The sequence below is a fragment of the Ahaetulla prasina genome, chromosome 6 (assembly GCF_028640845.1).
Source record: "Ahaetulla prasina isolate Xishuangbanna chromosome 6, ASM2864084v1, whole genome shotgun sequence".
Classification (NCBI taxonomy): domain Eukaryota; kingdom Metazoa; phylum Chordata; class Lepidosauria; order Squamata; family Colubridae; genus Ahaetulla; species Ahaetulla prasina.
Window position 1 is genome coordinate 90,815,170 of NC_080544.1, and position 17,240 is coordinate 90,832,409.

Genomic DNA, 17,240 nt, shown 5'->3' on the forward strand with positions numbered 1-17,240 from the left:
CATGCCATCATTCTGCTGAACACCTAATTACCACAGTACTGTTTCATGTCTAAAGATATTTACCCATATAGTATGGCTGTATTACTATTATCCTTCTCATCTATTCTACTACCTTTTCCTATTGGTATGTTATGATTATATTAATTTGCTGTTTCTATGTACATTCAGAGCTTATGCACCGGAGACAAATTCCTTGTGTGTCCCCAATCACACTTGGTCAATAAACCATTCTATTCTGTCCTGCCTATCCTATCCTATCCTATCCTATCCTAGCCTAGCCTAGCCTAGCCTAGCCTAGCCTACCCTACCCTACCCTACCCTACCCTACCCCACTCTATTCTACTCCAATCTGAAAGCAAAATATCTCTTTAACATTAATAATAGCATCATTGTTGGGACAAAAAAGTCAAGTTGAAGGACTGGTGTCATATAGTTTTTTCTTAGAATTTATTGAAAGAATAAATTCTTCCAATTTAGACAGGACATTCACACATACCTTGGGCAATGTAGTAGTTAAATAATGCAAGAACAAATCTCCAATTTTAATGGATCTATAATTAGGGATATTTTATGGTGTTATCATGCTCTTGACAGAATAAGTGGCCTAAACATGAGATGTCACTTTCCACTGAGATTTCTTTTAAAGAAATAAATAGGAGGAACGAGAATTCTACTGAATCCACCATGTACATGACTACCACTCTTCAAGGTGCCCTTGAACTATTTTTAGTATTCTCTCTCAGTCATTGGTTCATACAATTTTATTAAACTATATTGCTTTGCGAAGCAGCTTTAAAGGGATTTGAAGCTTTGCACAGTGCTTGTACAAATGTGATTTTAGAAATAATGGGTCAAATTTAGATCTAATTATACTAAAGGTAGACCAAATAAAATCACTGGAACTTAAGAAACCTTAACTAACATGGATCCCCATTCTTTTCGGCATGTCTAATTATAACTAAATCCATTCCACCATCTTATTATCTTTTGTGCTGCTGCTATTTTTATATTACAGGTATAATCTCTACATGAGCATAATTGCTTGCTTTGCTTGTTTTTTGTACTACTATATCATAGTTCTGAAGCCTTAAAGCTTTATCATAACAGCAGTAATTTCTATATAAAACATAGTCCATTCTTTCAGCCTATCGATTTCTCTTGCTGTTCCCTGTATTTGGGAATCTTAAGTGATGTTGTGGAATTCATAAGTTTCAGCTTGAATTCAGATAACAGTCTACAGAAAAAAACGTCTGCCCTCTAACACAGTTATATTTTTACAATTTTGTGTTATGAAAAAGTACCCATAGCAATTAAGGGATACAATGGTCCTCATATGTGATTTGGAATGGGTCCAGGTTACTTGAGGGACTGTCTCACCCCACTTGGATTGATCTGTACCACTTGTGCCGGCAGAGGAGCCATGTTGCAAGTCCAGTCACTGCCAGGGTCCAGGAGCAGGGCTTTCTCTACTGTTGCTCCTGCCCTCTGGAACATCTTGTCCCCCAATGTGAGGTTAGCCCCAACCCTCCTATCTTTTTGCAAGGGCCTAAAGATGTGGCTTTGTCAGCTTGGGGACCCAGTGGGAGAAAGTGCAATTTCTCTGACTGATTGAGTAATAACAGATCACACATCCCCCCACCCCAGTCCACCCCCACCCTCCCCATGTATCCTTGGCTTTAATTTCTGATTTTAACTTTTTTTGTTTTAACTGCTTATGTAACTGTAAGCTGCCCAGAGTAACCTTATGGTAAAATGGGCAGCCGATAAATTTTATAAATAAACAAACAAACAAACAAATAAAGAAAAATGGGATCTTGATTCGAGTGATCATTTCCATGATTTTAGGTTTCTAGGAAATAAACCATCTTTCATTTTTAATGAAAAGCTGCGGTAGGAAATGTTGAGGCATCTAGAAATTGTTGACCAAACATTCTTTATATTAATTACTGAACATTTCTCAATCTTAGTGACTTTAAGATGTTTGGATTCCAACTCACAAAATGTTAGAACTAGAGCATATGGCTGAGAAATTCTGGAAGTTGGCTTCCACAAATTTTGACCTCACTGAGTTTGAGCAACATTGAGTTGGTATATGCTAGTGCAGTGATGGCTAACCTTTTCCGGACTAAGTGCCCAAAGTGTGTCTGCCCGAACCCCCAAAATGCAATGTACGGTGGCCCTCCTGCATGCACCCCGCCCTCTATGCATGCGCAGCAGAAACCTAAAGACCAGCTGGCCAGCTGGAGGCACACACACATGTACAATGGGGCTAAACTGGGGTGATGGCTCGCATGCCATCAGAGAAGGTGCTGTGTGCCACCTCTGGCACGCATGCCACCTCTGGCATGCATCACAGTGCTAGTAGAAGCACTATCCAGACCATACCATTAAAATATATTTCTCATTGCATGCAGAAGAATTCAAGCATAAAAATAGGATTTGTTTGGGTGTGTGTATAGAGGTGGATTAATTAATGGAGATTTATTTTAGTGAATGTAATCTTTTTAGAATAAACTCTGTATTTGATTTTATAAAAATAATTATTCACCCACAAAAACCTTAAAATTGAAATTAAAATGTAGTAGCAAGATGATCTTGAATTAACCAATTTAATAAATACAAATATATTTAGCAGCAAAATTACCTGTCATCTCCAGGACCTTAGGAAAAAGGATGTTCCAGAATCGGCACGTCTGAGCCCGCAATTTTGTCTGAATCTTTGTAGTATTTGTGCTTAATACGAAGTAATTTTGTTCAGTGGTTGTGAAGACTGGCCATCTTGTCCCATTAATCTGATTTCCATTGGGTGTTCTATAAGATTAAAAAGAAGCATTAGAATCCTCATGGGAAATTAGCTAGGCATATCAACCATTTAAAAAATCCTATTGATCATTCCAAATCTCAGAAAGTTTGCATGGGAATAATTCTATACTAAAGGGTATCAGACATAAATATCAAAATTCCCGGTGCCCTGGGGGTACAATGATTAGAATGCAGTACTGCAGGTTAACTCTGCCCACAGTCTGGAGTTTGATTCTGACAGAGCTCAAGGATGACTTAGCCTTCCATCCTCCTAAGGTCGGAAAAATATGCTGATATTGTAAAGCACTATAGAGAGGTATATAAGTCTAAGTGCTATTGGTAACACTAATAGTAATAGCAATATGCATTTGGAATGAATTGGATTCTTCTTAAGATGCATTATATGTCGTTAAGTAAGTAATATATGTCGTTAAGTAATCATGTTATCAGTTTTGAAGATAAACCCAAATTGTCAGGGGTAGAAAACAATGTCTTGTATAACAATAACAAAAACAAATCCACTAAATGCTTAATAAGATTGCTAATATCTCATTTACATATGCAAATGACATTCCATTGCTTTGTTTCCTTCTAGGCAGAAATTTCTGTAACTATATGCAGTAATGTAGGTAAAATAATTAATAAATATACTGATTAAAGTATGTTTTTTTTAAAAAAAAGTTTCATAATGGAAATAAGCATCTTTTACCTGTTGAAAGTAGATAATGTGGGAAAATGTGTCAGAAGTATTGCTATAAAGAGAATTTCCTAAGGGAATTTTATTAATGCAAGTTTATACATTAAAGATCACTTACTATGCCTTGATGTTTACAGTAGAATGATGGAATAAATCTGGGCGGATAAGAATTGTGAGAAAAAAGTTGACATGAAGAATGTTATGAAGAACAGTTAATGAAATTGGGTATGTCTAGTCTATGAAAAGAAGGACTAGGGAAGACATGATAGAGGTGTTCCAATATGTGAAAGTCTCCTACAAAGACCAAGGAATCGAACTATTTTCCAAAGCACTTTGAAAGAAGGCTTTCAAGAAGAGACTGGACAACCATTTATCTGAAATGGAATAGGGACTCCTACTTGAGCAGTGGGTTGGACTACTTTCTTTAAGAAGAGATGGTAGAGAAAAGGAAAGGGGCAAGATCATAGAAACAGAATAACAGACTTGGAAGGGACTTTGGAGGTTTTTATGTTGATTTAGTCCAATTCAGACTGTTGAGGTTGAATTGCATAAGGTCTCCAAAACTTCAAGCAGAATTTCAGGCAGATACCAGTGGATAAATATGAGACTTACCGCATTTTAAGAACGCAGTTCACCATTATTTTATGGTGATTTCACTTTTTGCCTTGACCTATGCATATGCAACATGCTTTAATTTCTCTTTCAGATTCTAAATCCTCACAAAAGGTGCACAAATAGATTTTTCATAAAAAGGAATTGGCAATGCAATCTACAGGTGGTATAAATGGCTGCTTCCATGAGCTTGCTTTTTCCTAATAATGAACATTTTGCATAGTGGAAACACTTTGCATACCTGAGGAAGGATTTCACTCCAATAGCATTGCCCTATCCATTTGTTGTGGCAGAAAGGGATGCTGTGGAGTCAAGGAATTCTGACTGGTGGGGTTTATTTATTTATTTATTTATTTATTATTTATATTTTTATACCGCCCTTCTCCGAAGACTCAGGGTGGTGTAAAGCAGAAATAAAACATAAATATTTACAGTTTAAAATACAATAACCATTAAAAATCTAATTCAATTATGCTGAAAAATTTAAAAATTTTGAATAAAAATCATTATTAAAATTAATCCCCCTAAAATCCCATTAAAACTTTAAATTTAAAATTGTATCAGGCCAGCCCTGCTTGATGAAAAAAGAAGGCTTTGAGCTCAGGGATCAGGGAGAAGTCGTAGCCCAACGGGAAGTTCATTCCACAGGGCCGGAGCTCCCACAGAGAATGCTCTCCCCCTGGGGGTCACCAGCCAACATTGTCTGGCCGACAGCACCCTGAGAAGGCCCTCTCTGTGGGAGCGCACAGGTCAATGGGAGATTATCGATGGCAGTAGGTGGTCCCGTAAATATCCCGGTCCCAGGCCATGGAGTGCTTTAAAGGTGATCACCAGAACCTTGAATCGCACCCGGAAGACCACCAGCAACCAGTGCAGCCTGCGCAGGAGAGGTGTTACATGGGAGCTACGGGAAGCTCCCTCAATCCCCCGCGTGGCTGCATTCTGTACCAGTTGAAGCCTCCTGGTGCTCTTCAAGGGTAGCCCCATGTAGAGAGCATTGCAGTAATCCAGACGGGAAATAACGAGGGCATGAGTGACTGTACATAACGAGTCCCGATCCAGGAAAAGGCGCAATTGGTGGATCAGGCGAACCTGATAAAAAGCTCCCCTGGTGACGGCCATCAGATGGTTTTCTAAAGACAGCCGAGCGTCCAGGAGAACACCTAAATTGCGCACCGATTCCCTGGGGGCCAACGATTCGCCCCCCCAGTCAAAGATGGAGTTAATTGACTGTGCCGGGATGACGGTATCCACAGCCACTCTGTCTTGGATGGGTTGAGCTGGAGTCTGTTCATCCCCATCCAGACCCGAACGGTCTCAAGGCACCGGGTCATCACATCAACGGCTTCGTTGGGGTGGTTCGGGGTGGAAATGTACAGCTGAGTGTCATCAGCGTACAGTTGACAACTCACCCCAAAACCACGGATGATCTCCCCCAGCGGCTTCATATAGATGTTGAACAGGAGAGGCTAGAGAATCGACCCCTGTGGAACCCCACAAATGAGTTGTCTAGCAGTCGACCTCTGCTCCCCTGTCAACACCGTCTGCGAATGGTCGGAGAGGTAGGAGGAGAACCACCGAAAAATGGTGCCCCCCCCTCCCAAACCCTCCAACCCTCGCAGCAAGATACCATGGTCGATGGTATCAAAAGCCGCTGACAGATCCAACAGGACAAGGACAGAGGAACAACCCCTGTCCCGTGCCCTCCAGAGATCATCAACCAACGCGACCAAAGCCGTCTCCATGCTATACCCAGACCTGAAGCCGGACTGGCATGGGTCTAGATAGACAGTTTCCTCCAGGTACTGGGGAAGCTGCCATGCCACCACACTCTCAACAACCTTCGCAACAAAGCAAAGGTTGGAGACAGGACAATAATTAGCCAAAATAGCCAGGTCCAGGGAAGGCTTCTTAACGAGGGTCTATGAGAAGTAACTTTTCTGCAATGGTTCCTGCCCTTTGTAGCAATGTGACATTCAGGTTGAGATCAGCCCCCAAACCCCCTTGGCTTTCCTAAAGAGTTTCAAAACCTATGCATTTATAAAATGTATAGGCTGCCCATCTTACCTCAAGATAACTCTAGCTTTGCCAATTGGCCTGGAGCCCCAATGGGGGCATTCTACACTGGCTGTGGTTAGTGGGCTAGGAAGAAAAGCCCACCCCCACCATATTGTATTATGATTTCTTTTGTTGTTGTTGCGAAGTCATGTCCGACCCATCGTGACCCCATGGACAACGTTCCTCCAGGCCTTCCTGTCCTCTACTATCCTCTGGAGTCCATTTAAATTAACACCGACTGCTTCAGTGACTCCATCCAGCTATCTCATTCTCTGTTGTCCCTTTCTTCTTTTTCCCTCAATCTTTCCCAGCATTAGGCTCTTCTCCAGTGAGTCCTTCCTCCTCATTAAATGGCCAAAGTATTTCAATTTCATCTTCAGGATCTGACCTTCTAAGGAGAATTCTGATTTCTAAGTTATTTAATTTTGGCTAATTGTAATGTTATGTTCGTATTTTTCTTTTACAATACTGGTAAGCCACCCAGAGTAGCCAGATAGTAAGGTGAAAGGTATATAAATTTAATAAATGAATAAAAGCAACAACAATAAAGTGCATGCGTGAAATGCATACTGCAGGATCAAACCTGGATATCTCCAGTTAAGAAATAATTAGTAGAATGTGTATGAACAGTGACTGAGATATAAAAAGATGCTTCTATTTCTGTTGTGCATAAATAAAACAAATGGGGAAAATGAGGCATTCCATTTTAAAACTTGACATCCATTTTTCAGGAAGAAACTTTATAGAAATTAGGTGCATAATCAAATCACAAAATAAAGGCTTAAAAACAACAACAACAACAACAACAACAACAACAGCTTCCCTGAAAATGGTTTGCAGAACTTTATGAATGCTATCTAATAACATTCAGATGAATAACATTCAATGTAAAAAAAAGGCTTGAATATACAGAACTGAATTTAGTAATTTGGTATTCTTCTCCATGGTATCAAGCCAGGAAAGCTGGCAAAGAAAAGCTGCCGCTTTCTGAGGACAGGACGGGTTTAAGATTGTTTACCTATCTAAAAGGAAAAGATCAAGATTTGGCCATTTGAAGAAAATTTGGAGAACTGTAAATGTTTACTTCAAAGGTTTTTCTTTCCCTCATCTAGAGTGGCAGAGTTGTTAATGAATGCTACATTTACCTACTGGAAGACCTTGATAAAAAGGGATTGGATTTGAAATCCGTCTTCAGCTGAAGAAAAGAAGCCCTTTCATGAGGTAAATTGCTTGATTTATGCAAGGGCTGGATTGTCATATTTTAAAAGAACAAAGATGCTGTAACTAAATGGTGTGATACTGGTAAATACCCAGCGATGTTGTTTATTTTACAAAAGATTACCTGTTGTTTTTGTTACAGCTACAGGTAGAACACCTGTAACAGCTCTTCACAGCAAGTATTCAGATATTCAAGGTGTTTGTTACCACCTTTAAAGTGCTCCATGGCTTAGGACCAGGCTATTTACGGGACCGCCTACTGCCACAAACAGCCTCCCACCAACCTGTGCGCTCCCACAGGGAGGGCCTCCTTGGGGTGCCGTTGGTGAAACAATGTCGACTGGTGACCCCCAGGGGTAGGGCCTTCTCTGTGGGGGCTCCTGCCCTCTGGAACGAGCTGCCTCCAGGGCTTCGCCAGCTCCTTTGGACCTTCCGCCGTGAACTGAAGACTCTTTTATCCCATTGAGCTGGACTAGCCTGATTAAGTAATTTTAAATGGGGTTTTAGTTTTTTGTATTATTTAGTTCTTTAATATTTTTGGCCACTATTTATATAAATTTTTATTCTGTTTTTAATGTGTATTTATTGTATCTTTTAAATTGGCTGTTAACCGCCCTGAGTCCTTCGGGAGAAGGGCGGTATACAAATGCAATAAATGAATAAATGAATAAATGAATAAATGAATAAATGAATGAATGAATAAATAAATAAATAAATAAATGAATGAATGAATAAATAAATAAATAAATAAATATAACAGTGGAAAGTAACTTTCTAATTTTATGTGTGGTTTCATTTAACATTTTTGCTGAATTTAAAATGTAGGCTGATGATGGAATGAAGAAAATGCAAAATATGCCTCCTATAAATTTTATCTGCTTCAGAGCTTATTCTCACCAATGTTCCATGTTTGGATAAACTTCCCCTAAACCTTTCCTATAATCTGTGCAGCTATATTGTTGATGAGGCCTCCATTATGTCCTGCAAAAATGGCACAGTATAATTGTGAAAAGAGCTACTGGAAGCATCACAAAGGGTTTCTTTCCAATGCACCCTTGGAAGCCTCTGAAAAGCTTTTATGACTGTTTGAGAAGGCTAAGAGGAAGCTGTCAAGTGATGGGAATGACCTTGAAACCTTCACAGCACAAAATGCCTCCTACTCAAAGTCTCCTCTCAAAGCCTACAGAATATCATATTTTATTCTACTTGGCTGCGACTGTACAAGAAACAAATAAAAAGGCTACAATATGCAGCTAGTGGTCTGTTGTATGGGCAATTTATGCATTGGAATCTTCCTGTGTAGTGAACATAAGCAGGGTATACTTTGCTAATCACAGAAATTTTTTTAAAATGTATCATACGATTACATGCTCAAGCTAAGAGTGTGGGACATGGTGGCTCAGTGGCTAAGATGCTGAGCTTATCGATCGAAAGGTTGGCAGCTCAGCAGTTCAGATTCCTAGTGTTGCATAATGGGTGAGCTCCCATTACTCGTCCCAGCTTCTGACAACCTAGCAGTTCAAAAGCTTGTAAAAAATGCAAGTAGAAAAATAGAGACCACCTTTAGTGGGAAGGTAACAGCGTTCCGTGTGCCTTTGGCATTTAGTCATGCCGGCCACATAACCATGGAGACATCTTTGGACAGCGCTGGCTCTTTGGCTTTGAAACAGAGATGAGCATCACCCCCTAGAGTCAGGAATGACTAACACATATGTGTGACGGGAACCTTTACCTTTACAAGCTAAAAGTGGGGTAACATTTCAGAGAATTCACCCTTGTTCTTGAAGCTGATCTAGCTACTAGGTGGCCTCTTGTGCAATTCAAGATGTTCGTTACCAACTTTAAATCTCCACATGGCTCAGGGATGGTTATCTCCAAGACCACTTACTGTGAAATAAATATCTCTATCTTATAAGATCAGCACCATCCTGCTGATGGTCCTATTCCCTGTGGAGTTCCATCTGCAAGGATCCTGTAGTCAGGCCTTCATAAGAGAGGCTCCCTTCCTGTGAAATAGCTTGTCTTCATATACCCAAAGTACCACCAACCTGATGAGCTTCTGCAGAGAGATGAAATTTGGCTCTAGGAAAGAGAACATTTTGGGGGGTTGTTTAAGGTTGGGGATGTCCTGATAGGTTATTTTTAATCTTTGTGTTGTAGTCTGCTCAGACCCAGATGGAGTGGAGTGGCTGAAAAATCCTAGTAATAATAATTTAAAAACCATATATTAGATAGAAAAACAACAAAGAAATTAGGAAGACAAGTCAGAAAACAAATGACTTGAGATTTCTATTAAAGCTGGGAATTTAAAAAAAAACATGGCTCTGAAAAGCTGGGTTTAATTTCTTTGCATTCCATTCTTGTTTTGACACCGATTAAGAGTGCAACCTCTGTCTTTTTCCTCATAAGATGCTCAACTTTTCCAGATAAATACTAAGAAGATAAAATGTGGTCTTCTCCATGCTAAGAATAGTAGTACTCACTAATTTGGTGAATGAATGACTTCACTTGAATTCCAGGAGGCTCATAAATCTAGTATCTAGTATCAATCACTAAAAACAATTGTCTACTTACTGTTGGTCTCTTTGTTGAAAAGGAATTATGAAGAAGGCAACTGAGTCCCAGGCATGAAAAGAATATGATGGTTCAAACTACTTTGTCCCAGTCATTCTTTCTACATTATTTTACCGCACAGAGACTTCTCTAGAGACAGTCTCTTGTGTGTAGTTTAAGACTGAAAAATAAATTGAAGCCTGGAGAAGAAGTCTCTGAATAATTAGGAGCTCTTCATGACATCAATCTTAGAACAAAATGGAAATACAATAGATGTGTGGGCAATATTCCAAATTCAAAATGTTTTGCACTTGAAACACTCTTTCAAATTCAAAACAACAAATTCAAACACCTGTTTAAAATTGAAACAGTGTATTTCAAATGGAAAATATTTGAGTTCAAAATGTTTTTTCTTTATCCTTAAAATATAACCTTAAAAACTTTAGATGTAATGAAATGCATCACATGATTTTGCAGTTGCAAATGAATACATCCATTATTTTATTATAATAAATGGAATAACATAGAAAGTAGAGTATTCCAATTATAAAACCAAAATGTTAAAAGGTCAAAGTTAAAATTAAATTTAATGAGTAAATCATTTTTTAATTTTAATCATATCCTGTTTTCCCCAAAATAAAACATCCCCTGATAATAAGCCCAATCAGGCTTTTGAGCACATGGCAATAAGCCAGGCACTTATTTCAGGGTTCAAAAAAATATAAGACAGGGTCTTATTTTTGGAGTTGTTGTTAGTTGCAAAGTCGTGTCCGACCCGTCGCGACCCCATGGACAACATTCCTCCAGGCCTTCCTGTCCTCTACCATCATCTGGAATCCATTTAAACTCATGCCTACTGCTTCAGTGACTCCATCGAGCCACCTCATTCTCTGTTGTCCCCTTCTTCTTTTGCCCTCAATCTTTCCCAGCATTAGGCTCTTCTCCAGTGAGTCCTTCTTTTTCATTCTCATTTTTGGAGTAACACAGTATTATTTTAATTATGTGGTTCTGCATTTCTAAATATATTACTATTATAAATTTTAATGCTTTACTATGTAATAATACATAGAAGTATGACTTTGGTTTATTATTTAGAATTGGATAATTTTGAAATAAAATAATTATATAAGCAGTTGTTTTCCAACCTAATGTCATCTAGATGTCTGTAACTCCCAAACTGTCGACTATGTTGGCTTTCAATTATGGTAGTTTAGAGTTTTGGACAGTTTTAATCATTTATCGAAAGTTAGAGATTGAAAAAGGATGATCTGCGAATTAGTGATTTCAATATTACGTATATTAAGAAAGGATTACTTTCCTCTTTCTCTTAGTAACTCTGCATGCATACACCAATTCTGAAAGCAAAGGTATATTGAGAATAGCGGAAGATGAAATATACTACAACCTATTTAATAAATGGTACAATTATTTCCTTTGCTCCAAGTATATAACTGGAATCCCACTGGAAATGAATAAACTCAAGCGACTTATCTAAAATATCCCTTAATCTGATCTGGCATGATAATTCCTAAATTCCTCCACTTCCCATTTTATGCTAATTCTGCATTAATTAACTTGTGACACCCATTTAACTGCATGTGTGTCTGTGGCTCTTGAGAATAGTGAGTTAAAAAGAGCTGGCTAGAACGTCAGTTCAAGATCAGAACAGTAATGATAATGTCACAAGTCATTCGAGCATCTCCTGGATTTGAAATAAAGCATGACATTCTAAATTGAAATTTATTTATTTATTTATTTATTTAATAATTTATTAGATTTCTATACCGCCCTTCTCCCGAAGGACTCAGGGCAGTTTACAGCCAGAATAAGAACAAAACAATATACAATTAAAACAAAATTAAAAAACTTATTATACAGTTGGCCGAAAATTTAAATTTAATTTAGATTTAGAGGTAGGAATGGTCTTTAATAATAGGGTTTGATATCACTGCAGACAATGATTCTAAACATTTTTAGAAACGAATGAATATATATGAATGAATATATTAGTATTAGACTATTAGACTAATAGACTAATTTTATTTATCATGTGTTGATATAGAAATTGCATAACTTGAATTAAACATGTTTATCTATTTAATGATTCTTTTGGACAACATACAAAAGTCCAATGCCGAGTAAAAATATTAGAAAAAATACAATAATAACTGTAATTATCACTCAAAAAATTAAAGGCCAAAAATGTGCTGAGAGGAGGGAGGGGAAAGAAGGGAGGGAGGATATCATAGACATAATCATATATTAGTATAGTATATTGATTTATAACCTGCTGTTGTGGATAAAATCTCACAAGTATTTATCTTCCATATACAATTTGATTTTCAATCCAAATTTAATAAAACTTTATTTTGACGTACAAATAATCTCAAATCACATGTCAGTGTAATATTTATAGAAATTGCATAGGTCAGAAGTTGTTCAAACAGGCATAATACTAAAACATATATTCATATTTATAGGATGTCTTTCCATGAAAGAATGCTTTCCACAAGTATCTTATTCTTTTAACAGGAAACATTTTAGCTAATGGGATTAATCTGAAAATGCTTTACAATACAATGGATATAAGAGGCTCTTGAAAATTTTCATCATTCTCCCCCCCTACCCCCCCTCTATATATATATCTTTTGAAAGGAAGAAACAGCTGCAATCACACATTGCTCCTAGAAGCACGAAGCTGAAGCCTGAAGATGACAAATGAGACTTCGTTGAAACGTCGCCAAGACACTTCTAATTTTACGCAGGAAAAAACCCAAATAACCAAAGACCTACACACACACACACACACACATACATAGTTATATGTATATGTAACATAGTTATATGTATATATAATATAGTTATATGTATGTATAACAATAGTTATATGCATATATAATTATTAATCACTGATTTTGTAAAAAGTATTTATTACCTTTGTGACATTATTGCCAATAGTTAAATACTGTAGCTATTGTTGAATCAATCAAGTTTATCAGAAATCTGCACTTCGTATGGGAAATTAGTATAATGTAACTATATATAATACTCATTGTGGTTTCCTACTACTATGACTGATACAGCTTCAAGGCACAACACAATCTGTATCTAGATTCTTTTATCAATTGCAACATTAATAAAAGGCTTTTGAAATATAAATAGAAAAGTATGAACATTAATTTTAAATCTCATTCTTAATCATCATTCTTTCTTAACTGCAATTTTGAAAAGAAGTATTAACCCTAACCCTAACCATTCCATAACAAGCTGTATAAACTTCCTGTATTTATCTTTATTTACTGGTTGAGAATACATCACAACCCTAGCGAATTGATTATCTAATATTAGCAGAGAACTACAAATCTTCCAGGGAAAAAACAATCCAAAAGAAACTGATTCTCCATGGTTTCCCAGTGATGCCATCTTAATCTTAGAGTTAGATCAAACCAGATCAATACTAAGGCAAAGGATCTTAGACATGGAAAGTCAAACAGAAATTGCTGATTTTTCTCACAATATAATTGGAAATAACCAAATGTACATGGTTAAGCCAACCTCATATTTATATCATATCACAGCCCTCAACTTTAGGAAGCTTTATGTTTAATCACGAATGAAGGCAAATATACATGTCCCAGGATAATATTGCAGGATCCAATCTGGGTTGCACTGAGACCAGTGGTGTAGTCTTCCAAGCTTTTGAACCCCAAGGAACTACTGTCTACCAGAATGTGTACTTTGGGCTATTCTATGCATAGAATTTATGTGGTGCCTGGTTATGTGTAGCTTTTTATTCATTGATTGGGGTGCTAATTGCCAGCTATTAAGTCATTGGCTGTTTCCTTGTGCTGGGTTCCTAAGTACCTGATCAGCTGGTGGTAAATCAGTACTTCTGTTGACTGACTAGGAGCCCATTTCCAGGCTTCAATGATTTCCCTGGTTATCTTTGTACCTGATCAGCCAACAATCTTAGTGGCTGCAAAATCGAACATCTGTCCTTGTTCATTGCAATGTGAAGGTATGCTTAATGCTCTCCCCACAGCTGTCGTGGAGGGGAAATATAGGAAAAAACCCTATATGAAGTCCCTGTGATATGAGAAATTACAACCCATGTTCTTTTTATTGCCAATTCTACAGGAATCGTCATCACAATTTGAACACACCCCTTTTATTTAAATTTCCGAGCACCTCTTTTATCAGCACTGTCTGTTAAATAATATTTATTTCTACATTTATGCTGTGGTCCGCCAACAGCCTGCGGGGCTGACAGCAGATTCAGACAATGAGGAGCTGGGAAGGAACATGGCCCAGTCCTGGAGTCTGGGGAAGGCTCGGACAAGGGCTCTGCAGAGAAAGGGCCATCTGGGTATGTGCTGCCTCCAGAGCCTCCAGAGTTGGACCTAGCGAGGCAGAGGAACAGGGGGAGCTTGTTCCCAGTGCGCACATGCGCAGAGCTGCCAGAAGCAAGAACAGTTAAAACAAAAGGGACAACTCGGGAGTAGGGTTTGGAGATGATTGGCCCCTCCCATAAGACTTAAAAGAGGAGCAAAGGCATGTGGGCCTTTGCAGGAAGAAACATTATTAATTCTGTTCAGTTTAAAGCTCTGTTTGAAGCTCTGTTTGATTCTGGACTCGGTGTGGCTTTGCCAGTTAGGTCTTTGGCAGCGTGTCAAGGGAGATAAAGGGGGGTGATTATCAGCCTTATCCTGAAGGATTCTTTACAACTATTTGGGACTCATCTGTGAATGAACAGAATTCATAGCCATTGCAATAAAAGAGGTGGGTTTTTTGGTTGTTGTTTTTTTGCATTTATATCCTGCCCTTCTCCGAAGACTCAGGGCGGCTTACACTATGTAAGTGTTTTGGGACTACTTGTGTGTTTTACTGATTCAGGAAGCCTAGGTCAGAACAATTTATTATGCAAAAGCTTTACCCACAAATGGTTGCTAATAGTTTTTGTTAGGGGAGAGTTTTGTGTTGTTAATTTTATTGATTGTGGGTTTTGTTTTGTTTTTGGTCAAGGAGCAAAATAAAATTGTATCTGTATCATTTAAAAGAAAGGGTGATTTTTTTAATACATTTAACATATTTGAGCCTATTCAGAAAATTATAATATCTTTCTGGTGTCATGCATGAAAGTAGAACTCTTACACTTGTCTATATACAGATCAGATACCTGCACAGATACACATCCTTCATTATACAATCTTCAAGATCCTTAAGTGATTTTTTTCTGTGATTTCTCCTAGAAACTATGTTGGTGGGGGTTTTGGGGGTTTGGTGTGTTTTTTTTTTTTGATGCAGAAGAGAAACCTAAGTTCAATGCTTTTGAAAAGTTCTAGCTGCTGTCATCTCTTAGCTGTATTTATAGTTATCCCATCTCTCAACCCACTGTGATTGATTGATTCCATCAGGCATCAGTAACCATTGCTTTTGATTCTAGTGCTGGTAGTAACACAGAGAGGCCCAAATGCAACTATTCTTCATGTACAAATTATTAAGACTACTGAAAATAACTTCCCCCAATAGGTCTTTTTAAAAATATGATTTGCAGTAAGCCAAAAGTCAATACTAGCAGAGAGTTCCCCTTAACATATATAACACTTGGTTTCAGATAAACCATAGCTCTAAATCTCATTCAAACTGATAAAATAGAATGTGTGGCTGGCCAGTAAATCAATTTTAAGAATTGAGGCTTAGATTTGGTTCTCAAATTTAGGCCTTCGCTACAAATATGGTTTGTGCCAATCCAGGATCAATATGCCTTTCTGTTCCCATGACATCTGCAGATAAGCCAATTTCATGCTCAATGCTGCTCACTTAAACTTTTGGTTTGATATTATAGAACAGTTTCATTTACTTTTAAATAACTGAAACTTTCCTGATCTTTTGAGACTCAAAACCAATGGAACTAAATATATAGAAGGAAAGTCCTGCCTCTAACAACTGCCTATCTAATTGATGTTAAAAACAGATGAATAAACTGTATTTCCTAAAAGTATTACAACCCTTTGATGAAGACATTTGGCGCTGTCTTCCCCATGAGATTATTACAACCAGCAGATTCCTGATATTTACACATTGAACACAAGCATTATGAAACAGGCACGATAGTTATAATGCCATGGCTGTGTAATCCAACCTGCTTCTATGCAATGAAGGAGGTTTGTCATTGCAGCAAAAATTGTCCTGTAAGGGGTAAAGATTCTTTCATGTGACTCTACAAGAAGTAGGCCCTACAAAGTTAGTTTTGGAGGAGAGTGGCCCATAGTAATAAGGTGTTCAATACTCTAGAAGATTCCCTTTTTCCAGCTGAAACCTATGATGTCTTTGCTCTTTTTCTTATCTGTTATTATATATGATCATGCAGACTTTTTTTAAAAAATAAATACTTTTAATGAAGAATTTTACCAAAAATTCTTGTCTAGGTCCTCTACATTATTATTATTATTTATTATTTTTTATTATTTATTATTTATTAAATTTTATACCGCCCTTCTCCCGAAGGACTCAGGGCGGTGTACAGCCAGAAATAAAATACAGAATATGTACAATTAAAAACGAATTAAAATATAGCAAAATTACAAAAACGGCTGATAATTAAAATTAAAATTTAAAATATTTAAAATATTAATAAAACCCCAATTTAAAATCAAACTATTATGCCAGTCCTGCTTGAATAAATAAGTATGTTTTTAGCTCACGACGGAGGGTCCGAAGATCAGGCACTTGACGTAGGCCAGGGGGGAGTTCATTCCAGAGCGTCGATGCTCCCACAGAGAAGGCCCTACTCCTGGGGGCCGCCAGCCGACATTGTTTGGCGGACGGCACCCTGAGGAGACCCTCTCTGTGAGAGCGTACGGGTGGGTGGGAGGCATAGGGTAACAGCAGGCGGTCTCGTAAGTACCCGGGTCCTAAGCCATGGAGCGCTTTAAAGGTGGTAACCAAAATCTTGAAGCGCACCCGAAAGACCACAGGAAGCCAGTGCAGACTATGGAGCAGTGGTGTTACGTGGGAGCCACGCGCGGCTCCCGTTACTACTCGCGCAGCTGCATTCTGGACTAACTGCAGCCTCCGGGTGCACCTCAAGGGCAGCCCCATGTAGAGAGCATTGCAGTAATCCAACCGAGACGTAACCAGAGCATGAGTGACCGTGCATAAGACATCCCGGTCAAGGAAGGGACGCAACTGGTGGACCAAGCGAACTTGGTAAAAGGCCCTCCTGGAGACGGCCGCCAGATGTTCATCAAAAGACAGCCGTCCATCCAGGAGGACGCCCAAGTTGCGAACCACCTCCTTT

The 17,240-nt window shown here is 38.2% G+C and overlaps 1 protein-coding gene across 2 annotated transcripts in view; it reads right to left on the reverse strand.

The window, feature by feature from the left end:
• The window catches only part of BCHE (butyrylcholinesterase), a 55,829-nt gene that overhangs the window by 6,034 nt on the left and 32,555 nt on the right, over positions 1 to 17,240 (reverse strand). For both annotated transcript variants that reach the window (XM_058189007.1, XM_058189005.1), the window contains one exon: positions 2,645 to 2,811. In XM_058189007.1, the coding sequence (XP_058044990.1) occupies positions 2,645 to 2,811 (167 nt within the window). The remainder of the gene's footprint in view (positions 1 to 2,644; positions 2,812 to 17,240) is intronic.